At 35.6% G+C, this 16918-nt stretch overlaps 1 protein-coding gene across 2 annotated transcripts in view; it reads left to right on the top strand.

Annotated features, from left to right (window-relative positions):
* Positions 1-16918, top strand: part of PIK3C3 (phosphatidylinositol 3-kinase catalytic subunit type 3) — a 137997-nt gene that overhangs the window by 78581 nt on the left and 42498 nt on the right. For both annotated transcript variants that reach the window (XM_059409562.1, XM_059409563.1), the window contains 5 exons: positions 3683-3814; positions 5975-6103; positions 6779-6848; positions 9115-9179; positions 14982-15066. In XM_059409562.1, the coding sequence (XP_059265545.1) occupies positions 3683-3814; positions 5975-6103; positions 6779-6848; positions 9115-9179; positions 14982-15066 (481 nt within the window). The remainder of the gene's footprint in view (positions 1-3682; positions 3815-5974; positions 6104-6778; positions 6849-9114; positions 9180-14981; positions 15067-16918) is intronic.

Raw genomic sequence — 16918 nt, forward strand, 5'->3', positions numbered from 1 at the left:
TCTTTCCATATTTTGGCTATTGTGGACATTGCTGCTATAAACGTTGGGATGCTTGTGCACCTCTGAATCACTATATTTGTATCCTTTAGATAAATACCTAGTAGGGCAGTCGTTGGGTTATAAGGTAGTTCTACTTTTAAGGTTTTGAGGAACTTCCATACTGTTTTCCAGAGTGGCTGCACCATTTTGCATTCTCACCAACAGTGTATGAGGGTTCGAGGGTTTAAGTAATTTGTTCAGTGTCCTCAGCTAGAAAGTATTACAGTTGAGATTTGGTCCCAGGCATTCTAAATCCGTATTATTAATCTATAATGCTTTATTGGGTCTCGTTTTAAAATTTTAGCGTCTTAGTATATAATGTGTTTGATGTGGAAAGACCTCTGCAGATCATGGAGACTGGAACTACTCTGAGAGAATAAAGGTCCAATGTGACTTGCCCAGGGTGGCACAATTAATTGTTAGTAACAGCACTGGTTTTGCTTCTGTTCTAATGGCGAGGACATGGATCTTTCTCTCAAATAAGGCTTCTGCTTGCCGAGTATCTGTTCTTCATATGTCATTCTCCCTCATCATTAGCCCAAATGGTATAAAGAATTCACTTGATACCTTCTCTTTAACTAATCCCGCCATAGGCAGATCTTTCTTGGTGACCTTTGTGAAAGAGCACAACACATTTTACTGTTATCCAGACTTGTGAGAGGAAAGTGGAGAGAAAAAAAAGTGAAAAATGGAGTCAGGAGCTCAAAGGCAGGGGATCAGGTCTAAAGAGAAATACTACTAGATGAATGTGCAAAAAATAATGTTCACAAAGTTAAGAAGGAGAAAATAGGCTGAAGAGAAACACATTTTTATTGAGATGACTTTTCTTGTCATTGCTGTGAAAAAAATCAGAAACCATGGTTAAATAACTAAATCCCTATTGCTATTCATTCTGGAGCCCCTCTCCCCATTAGGTGCCTATGTGAGGAAGCAGAGTGATCCCACACACCCACCAGCAGCAGTGCAGTCCCCACAACTGTCAGTGTGGGCACGTGTTTAAACCAGTTTGTGTTAGTGTGGCATGCTCTTCTATTTGTCACTCACATGAATCTGGCTGCACCTCAGTTTTGGCTGTATACCCATTTAAGGTATCACTTAAAGCTTCCCAAAATAAATTTTGTTTCTGCCACACATCCTGTTTTAAACCAGACAGTCCTAAATATAGTCTTAATCTTTGGGCTAAAGATCTTTTCAGACTTGTTTTTTTTTAAAAATGATGTGTTAAAGGACAATTTTGTTAATGTAGATTTACTAGAAACAAGCCCTGGCACCATGCAGAAATGCCAAGATGGCTGTCTACTACTATTATTTGTGTTATTACTAGTAATGATGAATTCACTACTGCTAAGAATTTGAAATTACATGTAGCACTTTTCCATCCCCCCATTTCCATAATGAGTTTGGGAGAAATATGTCATGCTGAATGCAGCAGCATTAGATATATAGGAACGTTATCTGTGAGTTATTAGTAACATGGGTAAAACAAATGATAAAGTTTTTGCAGTATTGTTTTTCTTTGTTGATCTCTAGTTTAGAAGAATTCTGTTGAAAGAGGTCTCTGAGTCTAGATATTGGAGTTAAATAAAAATGCATTTCCGTCAGTACTTTCTAACAATTTAATTATGGTACCTAGGTGGCTCAGTAAGTTAAGTGTCTGCCTTTGGCTCAGATTATGATCTCAGGGTCTTGGGATCGAGTCCTGCATTGGGCTCTCTGCTCAGCAGGGAGCCTGCTTCCCTCTCTCTCTCTCTGCCTGCCTCTCTGTCTACTTGTGATTTCTCTCTGTCAAATAAATAAATAAAATCTTTAAAAAAAAAATTCTGTTCTTAACAGAGCTTTTGAGGAGACATTAAATGGAATAAGTTAGTGAAATATAGAATAGATACTGTTGTATACTATGGAGAAAAATAAAGCAGAAACAGGAAGCAGGAAGTGCTGGGTTTGGGTAGTAAGGTAGTGTTTTACCTCTCAGTAGCGTGGTCAGGAAGGCCTCACTGGGAAGTTGACATTTGGACAAAGACCTGAAGTAGGTGAGGGAATAAGCCATGGGCATATCTAGAGAAGACTATTCCAGCCAGAAGAATAGCAAGGACAGAAGCCTGATGTGAGAGCGTATGTGTGTTGTGTGCATGACATATTTGTGAACTAGAGGAAGCCCATTGTATGTGGAGTGGAGGAAGGATGGGCAGGGTGAGAAGTAGGAGAAGAGGACTGAGGACAGAGATAAGAGGGAATTGGAGAATATATCCTTGTAAGCCATCACGAGGACTTTACCTTAAACACTGAGTTCACATAGAAGCTTTGGGGGTTTTGGAAGAAGAGAGTTGACATGACCAGACTTTGGTTTTAGCAGCAAAAAACCCGACTCTAGTTGTTTTTGATAAGAGACTGTAAGAGGCAAAGTTGAAGAAGAGCTGTCAGGAGGCTACTGCAGTGGTCAAGCTGAGAAGTGAGGGCAGCTTGGAGCCCAGGGCTTAGAGCAGTGGACGTGGTAAGAAGTGGCTGGATTTCTCACCTTTCTTTGATCTGTTTTCTGGTTATTTTATTGTTTATTAGTACAACAATTAGAAATTGGTCATAATAGGATAACTTGAAATTCAGGTTAATCGACGTTACTTCTTATTTGTATATCTGATCATACATTGGGTTAGGGAATAGATTTACTGATTTTTTTAAGGGCTTTGTAGAAGTTTGTACCGGTTTTCAGTTGACCTTAACTTGGACTTTCTGCAATTCAGAGGAAGAATTGGAATATTACTGGAGGTGAAGAATCTTTCTGTCTTAGTGGTCCCGGGAGCATATTTCTGAACTTCCACCTTACTGATTGCAGAGTTTGCTCCTGTGACACTGCATCCTCTCAGTAGCTTTATAGTTGAAATGCTTTATGTTACTAGGATCTGCAGGTCAGGTTTTCCCCTTTAAAGAACAAACACACCTGTTAAAAGAATGCAAGACTCTTGAAGCTTTCAAGTGGATTGTTCTTTTGAAATTGACTGGAAGGACTTGATCTATGCAGTATAGATGCTGCTACATGACAAAGCCATGTGACTTGAAATTTTCAGTTTCTGAATTCTTGACTCAGTGGCAGTATGCATGTGAGCTGAAGAAAATAAATGATGATATTCTTAGGAAAAGTTGATCAGACAGATCCAATGAACAGTAAAATGTAGGGTTCAAGTTCCTCCAAGTGAATTGTTTACTTTTTAAACCTGAAATATGCCCTGGAGCAACATACTGAAATTCTTGCTTAATATTTCATCATATAAAATTAAGCTTCAAATGAAACGAGTTTCTCTTTGTGGCTTCACACATCCTTTGAAAACAGAAATGGAGTTTTAAAATCTGGCAAGAGTGTATTCCTTATTCTCAGTTGCAGCAAGAGAAATGTATTGCCTAACCTTGTGTAAATCTGGTTCTTCACAGTCAAGTCGCTCCTCTTGAAGTGGGCTACTGCTCTCTCTCGTCATGCAGATTCCGAGTGTGAGTGCTTGTCTCTTAGGGGTGCACTGTCTGCTTTGTGTTACTTTTATGGTGCTTTGGAGACATTTTAAGTTAATAGGAGTAGTCTTTATGTCTTTATCATGTGTTTATAAACTCCTTTTTCATTTTAATGTAATCAGTTCTTTCTGATTTGTTCTCTTAGAATGAGAGACTACAGGCATTGCTTGGAGACAATGAAAAGATGAACTTGTCAGATGTGGAACTTATCCCATTGCCATTAGAACCTCAGGTGAAAATTAGAGGAATAATCCCAGAAACAGCTACACTATTTAAGGTAATTGTGATGGATCTCTAATGTATATGATTGGAACCTAATTCTGTAAAGCAAAAACAGAGGTACTCCCTTCCAAAATGATTACAGTGCAGATAGTATCTGTAATTTTGTTTGATATAGTAGTACTAGATAAAAAATTACCGTTTTCTAATCATTGTGTTTTGATTTCCCTGTAGATACTTTTATATGAAATGTGTCAAATATTTTTTTTATCTGTGGGTTGTTTTTAATCTTTAATTCTTTGAATGTTTTATTAGACCCACACCTACTTTTTCAATGTAAGCTTTTAACAAAAATTTTTTACTTGCAAAACTTGTATTACCTATTCTGTTCATAAGTTCATATGGTTATAGTCTTGGTTAGCCTTTTCACATTTCTTGCTCTGATATTTATTACTGTGACTTAAATTTTTTTCTTGTGCTTTCAAGTAGTAATTCTCTTTAGTTCTTGATAGCATGCCAGACTTTTTTTGGTTGGCCACAGCTTGGATATTTAGAAAAACCTGATGGTAGCCACTCTCTCCAGTTGGGCCAAAGTACTTGGTGGGCATCATTATCTGTGAAGCATCGTTTTCTGTTGGGCATCATAAAGAAAGCTCTCTGAGACGTGGTGTTTTACGTTTTGTGATGCTAGTAGGGGAAGGGCATATGTTGCGCTGTAATACTACTTTGTACCAGAAATGAAAGAGCTCATAGGACAACTACTTACACTTTTTAATAAAAAGGGATGTGACTATAGTAAGAAGTAGTTTGGATTTTTTTTCAAGGGTGTGTTTAAAGGCAACCTGTGGCATCCCAGATCACACAACTGAAACATAAGTTTTTAAAGTAACACTGAACCTTTCTGCATGTTATAGACTCTGATAGTTTCTATTCTTTTAAGAATTATTCTGGTGTATTACATTTTAAATATAACTTGCAACTTGTTTACTTGGTTTTAAAACTCATTCATAGATTATAACCTGCAATTTGAAAAGCACTGGAGCAGGAGATAAAATGCAAATATTTCTTAGCTTGTGCTTAAAACCCACCAGAAGCTGAGATTTTAAAAGGTACACACAGACATGTAACAACTGGTATACATGTGTACAACTGGTATTCCTTTGGGCTGGAAGTCTCAAACAAGACCAGCTTCTAATATTCTCATTCCCTGAAGACTAATCAAGAGCAGTATATCAAAAGTAGTTTTATACCATTTTTTGGAAACAAGATGGGAAAAAATATTTAAGACAGAATAGGAGTTGTAAGAGTGTGGTATAGGAGTGTACATCTGCCACTATTGTTAGGTGGATTCTGGACCCATTTTCTTCTTAAATGTGTAGTATTATAATTACGTCTTAAATGCACAAAGTGGATGGTCAGTAAGCTATCATGAGACATATTTTTGATCCTGATTGCCAGTCTTTTTGTTTGTTTTTCTTACAATCCTTAAAGTATGTAAGCATTCTTAAAAATTCTGGGTTAGAGTTTAGGATTAATGGTTCCAGGTCATTTACTACATAACTCTTGTCATAGTAATTCTTAATCATTTTGGGGTCGCAAATGCTTTTGAGGTAATTTACAAAATACATTTTTTGCTTGAGGTGATAAAAGGATACTCTAAATTGAAGATAATTTAAAATTCAGAGTTTTAATCCAAAAGAGGTTGTAAGTTCTGAACATAAATTCACTGTGAAGCATTTTTTTGACACCTTTACCCCACCATTTTATAGGAAAGTTTTCAAGCATACAGCAAAGAGTAAAGAATTACATGGTGAACAACTAGATAGATACCTATTGTTTTGACTTTTCTTAACATTTTACTGTATTTGCTCTGTCACATGTCTTAGGAACTGTGCAAAGGAAAAGTTATCTTTATTTTACAAGTGAGGAGACAGGTTAAAGAACACGTGAGAGGTCACCCAGCTAGTATCTGGTGGAACTTGAATTTCTGTCACTGACCCTAGAGCTCTTGTTCTTTAAGCCATGTAATCTTCTGTCTGGTAGCTCCCTGATTGTTTTCTCCAAAGTATCTGATTACATCTTGTTGCCAGCCCATCTGGTTTCTTTAGGTTCTGGTAACTTACTTGTTTACCTTACAGGTCACCATTTCCTCCTGTGTATAGTAAATCCTTGTGCATTGATTTATATCCAAATTTGAAAACAATATTTTTATTTCCAGAGTGCTCTTATGCCTGCACAGTTATTCTTTAAGACGGAAGATGGAGGCAAATACCCAGTTATATTTAAGCATGGGGATGATTTACGGCAAGATCAACTTATTCTTCAAATCATTTCACTCATGGACAAGGTGACTATATAACCTTATGTTGGCAGGAAACATTTTTTAATTTTGGAAAACTGTGGTTTAGTGTATACACTGTGTATGGACTCAGAAGTATTTTTAACATTCAGTTACAATCCTAGGAAGCTCAGCAGTTTCTACTTGACCTTGACCAAGTGTAGTTGTTTTTGTACACTGCAGAGTGACTCTTATGATGAGTATTAAATGAAACTGCATGCATTTCTTTTTATTAAAACTTTCTTCTCAGCTAAGTTCTTTTGATGTCATGTTTAGTAATTCCCTTTCTCTTGCTAGATATTTTTGTTCTTTATTTTTTTCTTTTTATTCTTTAAATTGCATCCCTGCCCATCTTTAAATCCTTGCCCTCATTTTCCTTTTTGTGAGTTCTGAAATACTTAGTGACTAGAGAGAACTGCTTAAATGAGTTGGAGGAAACCTACTGTTCATTGAAATCTATCAGCAGTGATTTAGAATAAGATAAAAAAATTTGGCATACCATCAAGTAAGTGCTTAATAAGTTTATTTCAATGATCTAAGTAAAATTAACTGATGAATTTAGTTAAATTTCAATTTAGATTTATTGCCTAAATCTCTTACGTTAAGCTATTACAATACTTGCCTACAAAACTTTTTAGAACAGTCTTTATATTTGGTTAACATATTTTATCTTTTCATCAAAAGCTGCTACGGAAAGAAAATCTGGATTTGAAGTTAACACCCTACAAGGTATTAGCCACCAGTACAAAACATGGTAAGTTTATGTTACACCATGGTTTTTTATTTCAACATCCAACGAGGCTGCTTTTCCTCTTTTAATTGAAAGTGAAGAACATTAGAGATTGAATTAATTTGTAGCACTGAAGACTGATTGTGCCTCTTCTTTTCTCCCTTGCTTCCTCTTAAAAACATTAAACAGCGTATCTGTAAGGAAAAATTAACACCTTTTGTACTGTATTTATTTGCCTTCAAAGCCACTTAGAGTTCACAGTAGTTTCTTACATAGTAATGTTTGTCCTGAATCATCATTTGAGAGTTACTATGATGCAAAGTGGCTTTGTATTGTGCTCTGCTTAAAAAAGCCACTCAGCAGGGATGCCTGGGTGGCTCAATTGGTTAAGCAGTTGCCTTCGGCTCAGGTCATGATCCCAGGGTTCTGGGATCGAGTCCCGCATCGGGCTCCTTGCTCGGCAGGGAGCCTGCTTCTCCCTCTGCCTCTGCCTGCCTCTCTGTCTACCTGTGCTCACTCACTCTCTCTCCCTCTGTCTCTGACAAATAAATAAATAAAATCTTTAAAAAAAAAAAAAAGCCACTCAGCAAATGATGATGCCTTACTAACTAATTTTTTTTTAATATAGATTTATGGCATCTAAGTCTTTCTAGGATGGAATAACCTCTGGAACTTTGATAGATGATTCCTTAGGAATGCTTACCTAAAACCCGTTGTAAATTCCCTAGTCTTGTTCCTCTCAGAGCTTCCACCTTAGGTAACTGGGAACAACAAAAGTATCTGTTTTAGTTTTCCTGGTCTTCCCGGGGCCACCCTCAAATCTTTTTGGTGGGATAATTCCTCTTCTCATTTTTCTCTCAGAATGATCTTGTTGGGTGTCTGGGTGGCTGAGTGGTTAAGCATCTGCCTTTGGCTCAGGTCATGATCATGGAGTCCCAGGATCGAATCCCACATCGGGCTCCCTGCTCAGTAGGGAGTCTGCTTCTCCTGCTGACCTCTCTCCCTCTCATTTTTTCTCTCTCTCTCTCAAATAAATTTTGAAAAAATTAAAAAAATATAATAATCTTGTTTAAAGTGTACTTATATTCTTTGACTATCCTGCATAAATTGATTTAATTACTTCCTTTGGCTCTTTGGACAAACACAAAAGCCTTAGCTTGGTTCACAAGTTCTGGCTTGCTGTGACATGCTCATGTGCTCGTTTCTCAAGCCTCTCTTTTGGCCAGTCTCCCCCTTGCTTCCCAGGCGTTAGCCACACGGGCCACCTTCCATTTTCTCAAACACACCATGCTCTTTTCAGGCTACGGTTTTCATGTATGATTTGGTCATCATCTTTAGCATCCATTCCTCCACAGCTTTACCTATTAACTTTCATTATCCTTCAAAACATGGCCCAAATGTCTGATGCCCTCTGATCTCTGTGGTGGTTTATGTCTCCCTATACTTTTCTCTTTCATAGAACCCTCTTCTTCCTAGTATTTATCCCAGTAACACTTGCAGGCTGATACAGTCTGTAAAGGCAGGGTCAAAGCTATGCTTTTTATGTGGCCAAGTATTTACTACATGGGAGAAAGACAATAAATATCTTTCAAGTGAATTAATGCAGACTATTCCCTGTTTGTAATTCAGCAATGAATGAGACTTTCCTTACTCTAAAGGAGTATACAGTAGTTTCCTTCATTCAACTTTGATATTTTCATAGATTTGTTGTTTTATACTACTGTTGTGGTCTCTAGACTTACTACACTTACCTTTTCTCCTTCTTGTTCTCCCATGTAATGTCCTCTTCTCTTTCTTTTTGGTACTATAAGGGTTTTATACTTTCTTCTTCTATCATTTCTAGGAAATGTTAGAAAATGGAATATTAGATTAAAAAAGCCAAACTACATAATTCAGTTTTAGGCTTAGGCAATTGATATTACATAACTTAAGATTTCTTAAAGTGATTTTAAATTAGGAATATTTTTAATTGGTATATGTTACAGAAGTATAGAAAGAAGAAATTTTTGTGCCCAATTTAGGAAGCTTAGCTATTATTTTCTCTTCCTTGTATACAGTAATGGAAACTGTCCTGGAGAAACATACAGATAAATCAGCTTTATTGAAATAAAAGTTTTCTTACAGTTCCTGTGACTTAAATGCCAGTCTAAGTATATTGTTTAGAGACCTCTTTAAGTTGTTCAGGTATGTAGTGTATGCATTTGAAAATGAGGGTTATTCTTAGTAGAACCATTATTTTTATTGCTTAATCAATAGTTGTGCTTAATTCAGTGCATATATTTCTGTGCAGGCTTCATGCAGTTTATCCAGTCAGTTCCTGTTGCTGAAGTTCTTGATACAGAAGGAAGCATTCAGGTACAGAACTAATTTTAAATGAGTTATATAATTCTTGAATATATTACTTTTCTAAAAATTGCAATCTTTATAAAAAATAAATACAGTTAAATGTCTCCTTTTATCACCATTTCCCCCTCACATTGTTTTCCTTTCCTTGGACGTAAACAGTGCTAACAGGTGGAAATTCTTTCTTGTTAGTACATACAGGTACTCAATTCCTTCAGTGGTGCCTGGCATGTAATAGGGAAGCAGGAATTAATTAAATTAAAAATATATTAGTTTATGGTTATATTCCAAATTAGGAAAATTCTATAATTTTTTAATCCTAATTGAACATTTGATTATTTCCAATTTTTGTTGTCATTCAGAACAGTACTACATAGTATTGCTCCTACATGGTTCGAACATTTGTTTGTAAGACCCTGACTTCAACCATAAGAGACTCTTAATCTTACAAAACAAACTGAGGGTTGCTGAGGGGAGAGGGGTTGAGTTGAGTTCTGGACATTGGGGAGGGTATGTGATATGGTGAGTGCTGTGAAATGTGTAAGCCTGACAATTCATGGACATATACCCCTGGGGCAAGTAATACATTATATGTTAATAAAAATAATTAATAAAAAAAAAATGACCCTCCAGCCTCATTGCTGTCCTTTAATGTAAGAAAAGGTAAGCAGTTTCTAGAATCATGACATGTGTGTCTTTGAAATTTTTTACACTTTAAATACACGGATTACTTCTTATCACATCTCAATAGTTTATTTTGGTTGTTTTTTAAATACGATTTTTCTTTTTTCCAGTGGGAAAAAAGTATGTAATTTGCACAGAAAACCCAATATACCTGAGATGAAAGATTATATGAGAAGGACTTGACAGGATATTTGCTACAGTGTGTTTTTGTCTTTCTTAGTTTAACATGTCACAGTAATTCAGTATGGAGTTTAGATTTGCAGAAAAGCATTACTCTGATTTCTTGGCAAAGCAAGTAGTTATTCTGTTCTTTGGTTTAGGGAACAGTCACATGCAGTGGTTAAAAGCTCAGGCTTACTGAAGTCCTTAAGGTCTCCCAAATATATAGTAAATAGTGAAAGTTTTACTTCTTTGTTACCAATTCAGATGCCTTTTATTTATTTTTGTTGTATAACTGCCGTGGCTAGGACTCCCAGTACTATTTGAACGAGGGTGGTGAGAGTGGACATCCTTGTCTTACTCCTGACCTTAGGAAAAAGACTGTCAGTTTTTCCCCACTGAGTATGATGTGAGCTATGTTTTTTTTTCACATATGGTCTTTATATGTTGAGATTTGTTCCTTCTAAACCCACATTGTTGAGGGTTTTTATCATGAATGAATGTTGTACTTTGTCAAATCTTTTTGTGTATCTTTAGAAATGATTATAGGATTTTCATCCTTTCCCTTACTGATGTGACATATCATGTTGATCAGTTTGTGAATATTGAACCACCCTTACATCCCAGGAATAAATCCACTTGATTGTGGCGCATGATTTTTCTAATGTGTGTGTGTGTGTGTGTGTGTGTGTGTGTGTGTGTTTAAGATTTTATTTATTTATTTGAGAGAGAGAGAGTGAGAGAGAGAGCATGGGAGGGGAGAGGGTCAGAGGGAGAAGCAGACCCCTGCAAAGCAGGGAGCCCGATGTGGGACTCGATCCCGGGACTCCAGGACCATGACCTGAGCTGGAGGCAGTTGCTTAACCAACTGAACCACCCAGGTGCCCTCTAATGTATTCTTGAATTCAGTTTGCTAATATTTTTTGAGGATTTTTGCATCTATGTTCATGAGAGATACTAGTTTCCTAGAACTGATAAATGAATTCAGTAAAGTTACAGGATGCAAAATCAATATGCAGAAATCTGTTGCATTCCTATACACTGATAATGAAGCAGCAGAAAGAGAAATTAGGAAAACAATTCCACTTAAAATTGCACCAGAAATAATAAAATAAAAGACCTAGGAATAAAAGAGTTAAAAAAGACCTGTACCCTAGAAGCTATAAAACACTGGTAAATTGAAGATGACACAAGGAATGGAAAGACAATAATCCATGTTCAGATTGAAAGAACAAATATTGTAAACATGTCTACTATCCAAGCAGTATGCACACTTAATGCAATCCCTACCAAAATACCAACAGCATTTTTCACAGAACAAGAACAAACAATTCTAAAATTTCTGTGGCACCAAAAAAGATCTTAAATAGACAAAGCAGTCTTGAAGAAGAAAAACAGAACTAGAGGTATCCTAATTCCAGACCTTAGATTATATTTTACAAAGCTGTAGTAATCAAAACAGTATGGTACTGGCACAAAAACAGACATTGATTAATGGAACAGAATAGAAACCAAAGAAATAAACCCACGATTATGTGGTCAATTAATCTTTGACAAAAGAGGCAAGAATTTGCAATGGGAAAAGTCTCTTTAACAAATGGTGTTGGGAGAACTGGACAGCTACATGCAAAAGAATGAAAATGGGCCACTCCTTACACCACATACAAAAATAAACTCAAAATGGCTTAAGGACTTAAATGTGAGACCTGAAACCATAAAAATCCTACAGGAAAGCACAGGCACTAATTTCTCTGACATCAGCTATAGCAGCATTCTTTTAGAGCCATCTCCTGAGGCAAGGGAAACAAAAGCAAAAATAAACTGTTGGGATTACATCAAAACAAAAAGCTTTTTCATAGTAACAGCTATGAAGTAACAAAACTAAGTGACAACCAGAAGATTTTTGCAAATGACATATCTGATAAAGGATTAATATCCAAAATATATAAAGAACTTACACAACTCAATACCCCCAAAATCAAACAATGCAATTAAAACATGGGCAGAAGACATGAACAGACATTTCTCCAAAGACAACATCCAGATGGCCAATAGACACATGAAAAGATGCTCAACATCATTCATCATCAGAAAAATACAAACCAAAACCACAGTGAGATACCACTGCACACCATCAGAATGACTAAAATCAGACTCAAGTAACAAGTCTTGGCAAGGAGTTAGAGAAAACAGAACCCTGGAACACTGTTGGTGAGATTGCAGAGTGGTAGAGCTATTGTGGCAGACAGTATGGAGGTTACTCAAAAAATTTAAAGTAGAACTATCCTACGATCCAGTAATCCCACTACTGGGTGTTTAACTGAAAAATGAAAACACTAAATTGAAGGGAAGGGGTATATATACACCTTTGTTTATTGCAGCTTTATTTACAGTAGCTAAATTTATGGCAGTAGCCCAAGTGTCTATCAATAGATGAATGGGTAAAAAAGAGGTGGGACACACACACACACACACACACACACACACCATACACAATGGAATATTATTCCACCGTAAAAAAGAATGACATCTTGCCATTTGCAACAACATAGATGGATCTAGAAAAGTATAATGGAAAAAAAAAGGTATAATGATAGGTAAAATAAGCCAGTCAGATAAAGACAAATACCATATGATATCATTCATATGTAAAACTCAAGAGACAAAACAAATGAACAAAGGAAAAAAAAGACAAAAAAAATATTCCTAACTATAGAGAACAAATAGATGGTTACTGGAGAGGAGGTAGGGTGGGGAGGAAATGGGAAAAAAAAAAAAAAAGGAAAAAGTTTGTGCTCAAAACATGGAACTGCCTGGGGTTGGAGTTTGGCCATGCAGCTTTTCAACTGTAAACCTTGAGTGGCTTCTTAAGCCTTTGTGCAAAGAAGAGTTAATATAACCGATTTGAGGGTCTTATCATTGGAAAAGCCCACTTGCTAGGGTAGCCTTTGCCTGGTATCTGTGAACTTGGTTTCAGTGTGTTGTTCCTCTGTTCCCTAACTGATAAGAGTAGTTCAGTGTGCCTAGACTGTTTGTGATATGTGATTTATAGCAAACAACTTGCTTTCCTTCTAGAATTTCGGCAGTTGCTAGACAGAGGGTACCTATATGACCAGCTCCCAATAAAAACCTTGAATAATATCTCCAGTAGGCTTTCCTGGAGAGAAATATTGCACCCATATTACTGCCTTTTTTTTAATTGTTGAAGAAAAGTAATAAATATGATCAGTGTATCCCCTCACAGAAGAGAGTCAGGAGGCTTACACGTGGGTTTCTCCAGACTTTGCATGTGTACTTGTCCTGTGATGGATCTACTGTGTGTGCTAAATGTCAGTTGTGGTACCAACCATATGTTGAGTCTGTGACTCCATGTAACACATGTAGGAGGCCTTGAACCCCTAACATACCCTTCAGGTCTCAGTTTCTTCATCTGTAAAATTTGGGTTATAATTAATAGTACCTACCTCTAGGATTGTTTTGAAGATGATGTGAAGTATAGGTAGATCTTTAATATAGTTTCTAACTGAAGTAATTGTTTAATAAAATTGTCAGTTATTATGTTGCCTTGTGCAATTATTATTTAATAAAATAAGGCCAGTGGTAGTTTGTATATTGATTCTTGGTTTTCATATCTGATCTCTGTAAATAGTTTTGCCAAGTCATGGGTTATTCTCATGTTCAACTTCAGTAGATAATTAAAAGCTATTTTCCAAAATGGTTGTTTTTGGAAAAAAATGTTCCATTTCTCGTTGCTATACATCTTTGCCTAATCTTGGTATTGTTAAACTTTTATTATTTTTTTTAATTTGTAAATTTTTTGTATTGTCAGACTTCTGAATTTTAGTATTTTATTTTTGTTTTCATTTGCATTTCCCTAATTACTCACAAGGTTGAGCACTTAATATATATATGTATAGGTCATTTATTTCTTCTGTGACATGCTTATTTACATCTTTTGTTCATTTTACTGTTCAGTTATTTGTGTTTTTATTGATGTATAGGAATTCTTTATATATTCAAAACATAGTCCTTTGTGAAAGGACTTTCAGAAAAGCTGAAACATAGGATAAATTTTTTTTAGCAGTATGTTACTTGTATTTTTGAATAATATATACTGTTTTTCTTCAACATTTAATAAGTAAGGGAATAGTTCCAGTTGGTAGTCAGAAACAAAGCAAAACACTGTTTTCCACATTGATTCCAGACTCTTTCGATACTCTAGTGCAGTGTCGAAATTCTTTTGTTCAGTTCACATCTCTCTTATATTTATCTTTCCATTAATTTTCTGTAAGAATTAGCACTTGCATTCTAATTAATTTACAAATTAGCACTTGCATTCTAATTAATTAACAAATTTGGGTATAATTTTACTGAGCTTTTTTTATTGGCATATAGTTGACATTAACAATATCATCTTGCTTTGAGGTGTACAGCACAGTGATTAGCAATATATAATTATGAAATGGTCACCATGTGACTAATCACCATCTGTCACCAAGTTATTAACAATATTATTGACCATATTTCCTGTGATATACTTTACATCCCCTTATTTGTTTTATAACTGGAGGTTTTTTAATGCTAACAGAAGTTATACTTAAAAGATAATTTTAATAACTCATGTTCATTTTAAGGGGAATATATGGTACCAGAAAACCCTCATTTTTTACATTCGGAAGAAAGGTAAAAGAAAATGATAAATTGACTATAAAGAAATAGCAGTAAATTTATTTAATTTTATGTAATGTTTTCCCTAAGATATGAAAGTAGCAGCATACTTTTTTTTTTATCTTAACTGTCTGTAAGCATATTAATAAGACTTATTCTTGGAGTATACTTTTTAAAGTCCACATTTTATAATTACTGACTAAGCTTTAGATTACACATTTGGTCATTTCTTATAATTTCAAAATGTCTGATTTGCTTAAGGATTATACTGAATTTGTAAACATGTAAATTTTATCTTTTCAGAACTTCTTTAGAAAGTATGCACCAAGTGAGAATGGGCCAAATGGCATTAGTGCTGAAGTTATGGACACATATGTTAAAAGCTGTGGTAAGTTTTTCAAACTCTGCTTTCCATTGGTACGGTGGAGTCAAGGAAGTAGGCTATCCCAATGTTGCCGTTTTCATACACATTTACATTTAGCACTTTGTAGGATTTTATCTTAGTCCTTGTGGGCTGCTATAACAAAATACCAGAGGTTGGCTTATAGGCTGGAAGTCCAGGATAGGGTATACCAGCATGGTCAGGAGAGGGCCTTTTTGGGATGGAAGACTTTTTGTTGTATTTTCATCTGGCAGAATGGGATAGGGAGCTCTGTGGGCTCTCGTTTTTGAGTTTTTAGGATGGTCAGCACCTCCTAATACCATCACACGAGGCATTAGGATTTCATTGTGTGAATTTTGGGAGGATGTAGACATTTTGATCATGGCAGATTAAAATTCTCTATAAGAAGATGATTAAAAGATACAAAATCCTGATAAAAGAAGTCATTAATGTTTTGACATAATAGTAGTAACAAGGTGTAAAGTCTATTTAGTCTTTAATGGGTTAACTGTGCTAAAATTACAAGTTATCTCTTCCTGGAAGCTGTTAATTTTCCCCTAGATTTTCCCTGTGTTTGCTTAACTGCAGTTAGTAGACTGTGGGAAAAATCTCAGCAATAATTATGGTTTAGATAAATCTCAAGAGCTGTGTTAGAAGGATGCCTCTCAAGATATTTTATTTTATGGTGCCTTCCTGGAAATAAGTAAGTGGTAGAATGCCATAGAGATTAATTCATATGTTTTGATCATTTATGCCTACCTATCCTCATGAAGTTTATATTCTAGAGGATTTTTTCAAGATTTTCTGAAGAGGTTTTATTGTTTTTTGTTTGTTTTTAGTAACTGGATTGTTTAAGGGAGGGTTAATAAAGGAGTTGATACTAGATTTGAGCCCTGGACGGGATATGGTATATAATAAGCCATTCTTATTTTATTAAAATTTTATGGTTATGTTCCTGTTTATACCTATCCTTAAGTTAGGGGGAAGCAAGTAAGGGGTTTACTAGACATGCAACAATTACATTTAAATTTTCATGTCATTTTATGTCTTGTAAACTGCTTCTTATACATGGCATTTTAAAAATATTTTTCACAATGTTCCTGTGAAGTAGTACTCTAGATTATTTTAGACAACATAATTTCTCCCCAAATTTATACTTGATGTTGTAGGTTTGGCTTAGAAGTATAAAGAAAATGTAATATTCCTGGGAACTTTAGAAGCACCAAAATAAAATATGTATGTATATTAAAATCCTTTACGGTTTTGATCTTACTTTTACTGAAGGAATATAACATGTTACATGTAACTGTGTTTACCCGTAAAAATGACCACATACAGTATAGATTTAAGAACTAAAAAAAATCAAAACATTCCAGAGAAAATGTATTCTTTCTTTTTTATTTACCTTTGCTCTCCCACTCTGGATTTTTCTTATCTTTCTCTCCTACCTTCCCTGCTTTCATTCTTTTCTTTACTTTTCCTCTTTCTTTTCTTTCCTGTTTTTTCAGACCTTCAGTTCTGTTTTCTGTTTTCTGAAAAAATTACATATTATTTAAAGACAGGCTGGACATCTAAGATTACTCACATGACAGATCATACTGTCTTTTATAACAAGGCTTGCCAATCAGATCTCCTGTACATGGCCTCTCTGTGGCTTGGGCTTCTCAGAACTGGGTTCCAAGAGGAACTCTAAGAGACAGGAAGTAGAAATTGTTGGTTTCTGAAGGCCTGGACTGAAAAGTCACAGAGCCTGCCTGGACCCAAAGGGAGGGGCTGTAGTTCCTACCTTGAATGAAAAGTATGTTAAAGAATATGTGGCTTGGGGCGCCTGGGTGGCTCAGTGGGTTGAAGCCTCTGC

Source organism: Mustela nigripes, chromosome 8 (assembly GCF_022355385.1).
Source record: "Mustela nigripes isolate SB6536 chromosome 8, MUSNIG.SB6536, whole genome shotgun sequence".
Lineage (NCBI taxonomy): Eukaryota > Metazoa > Chordata > Mammalia > Carnivora > Mustelidae > Mustela > Mustela nigripes.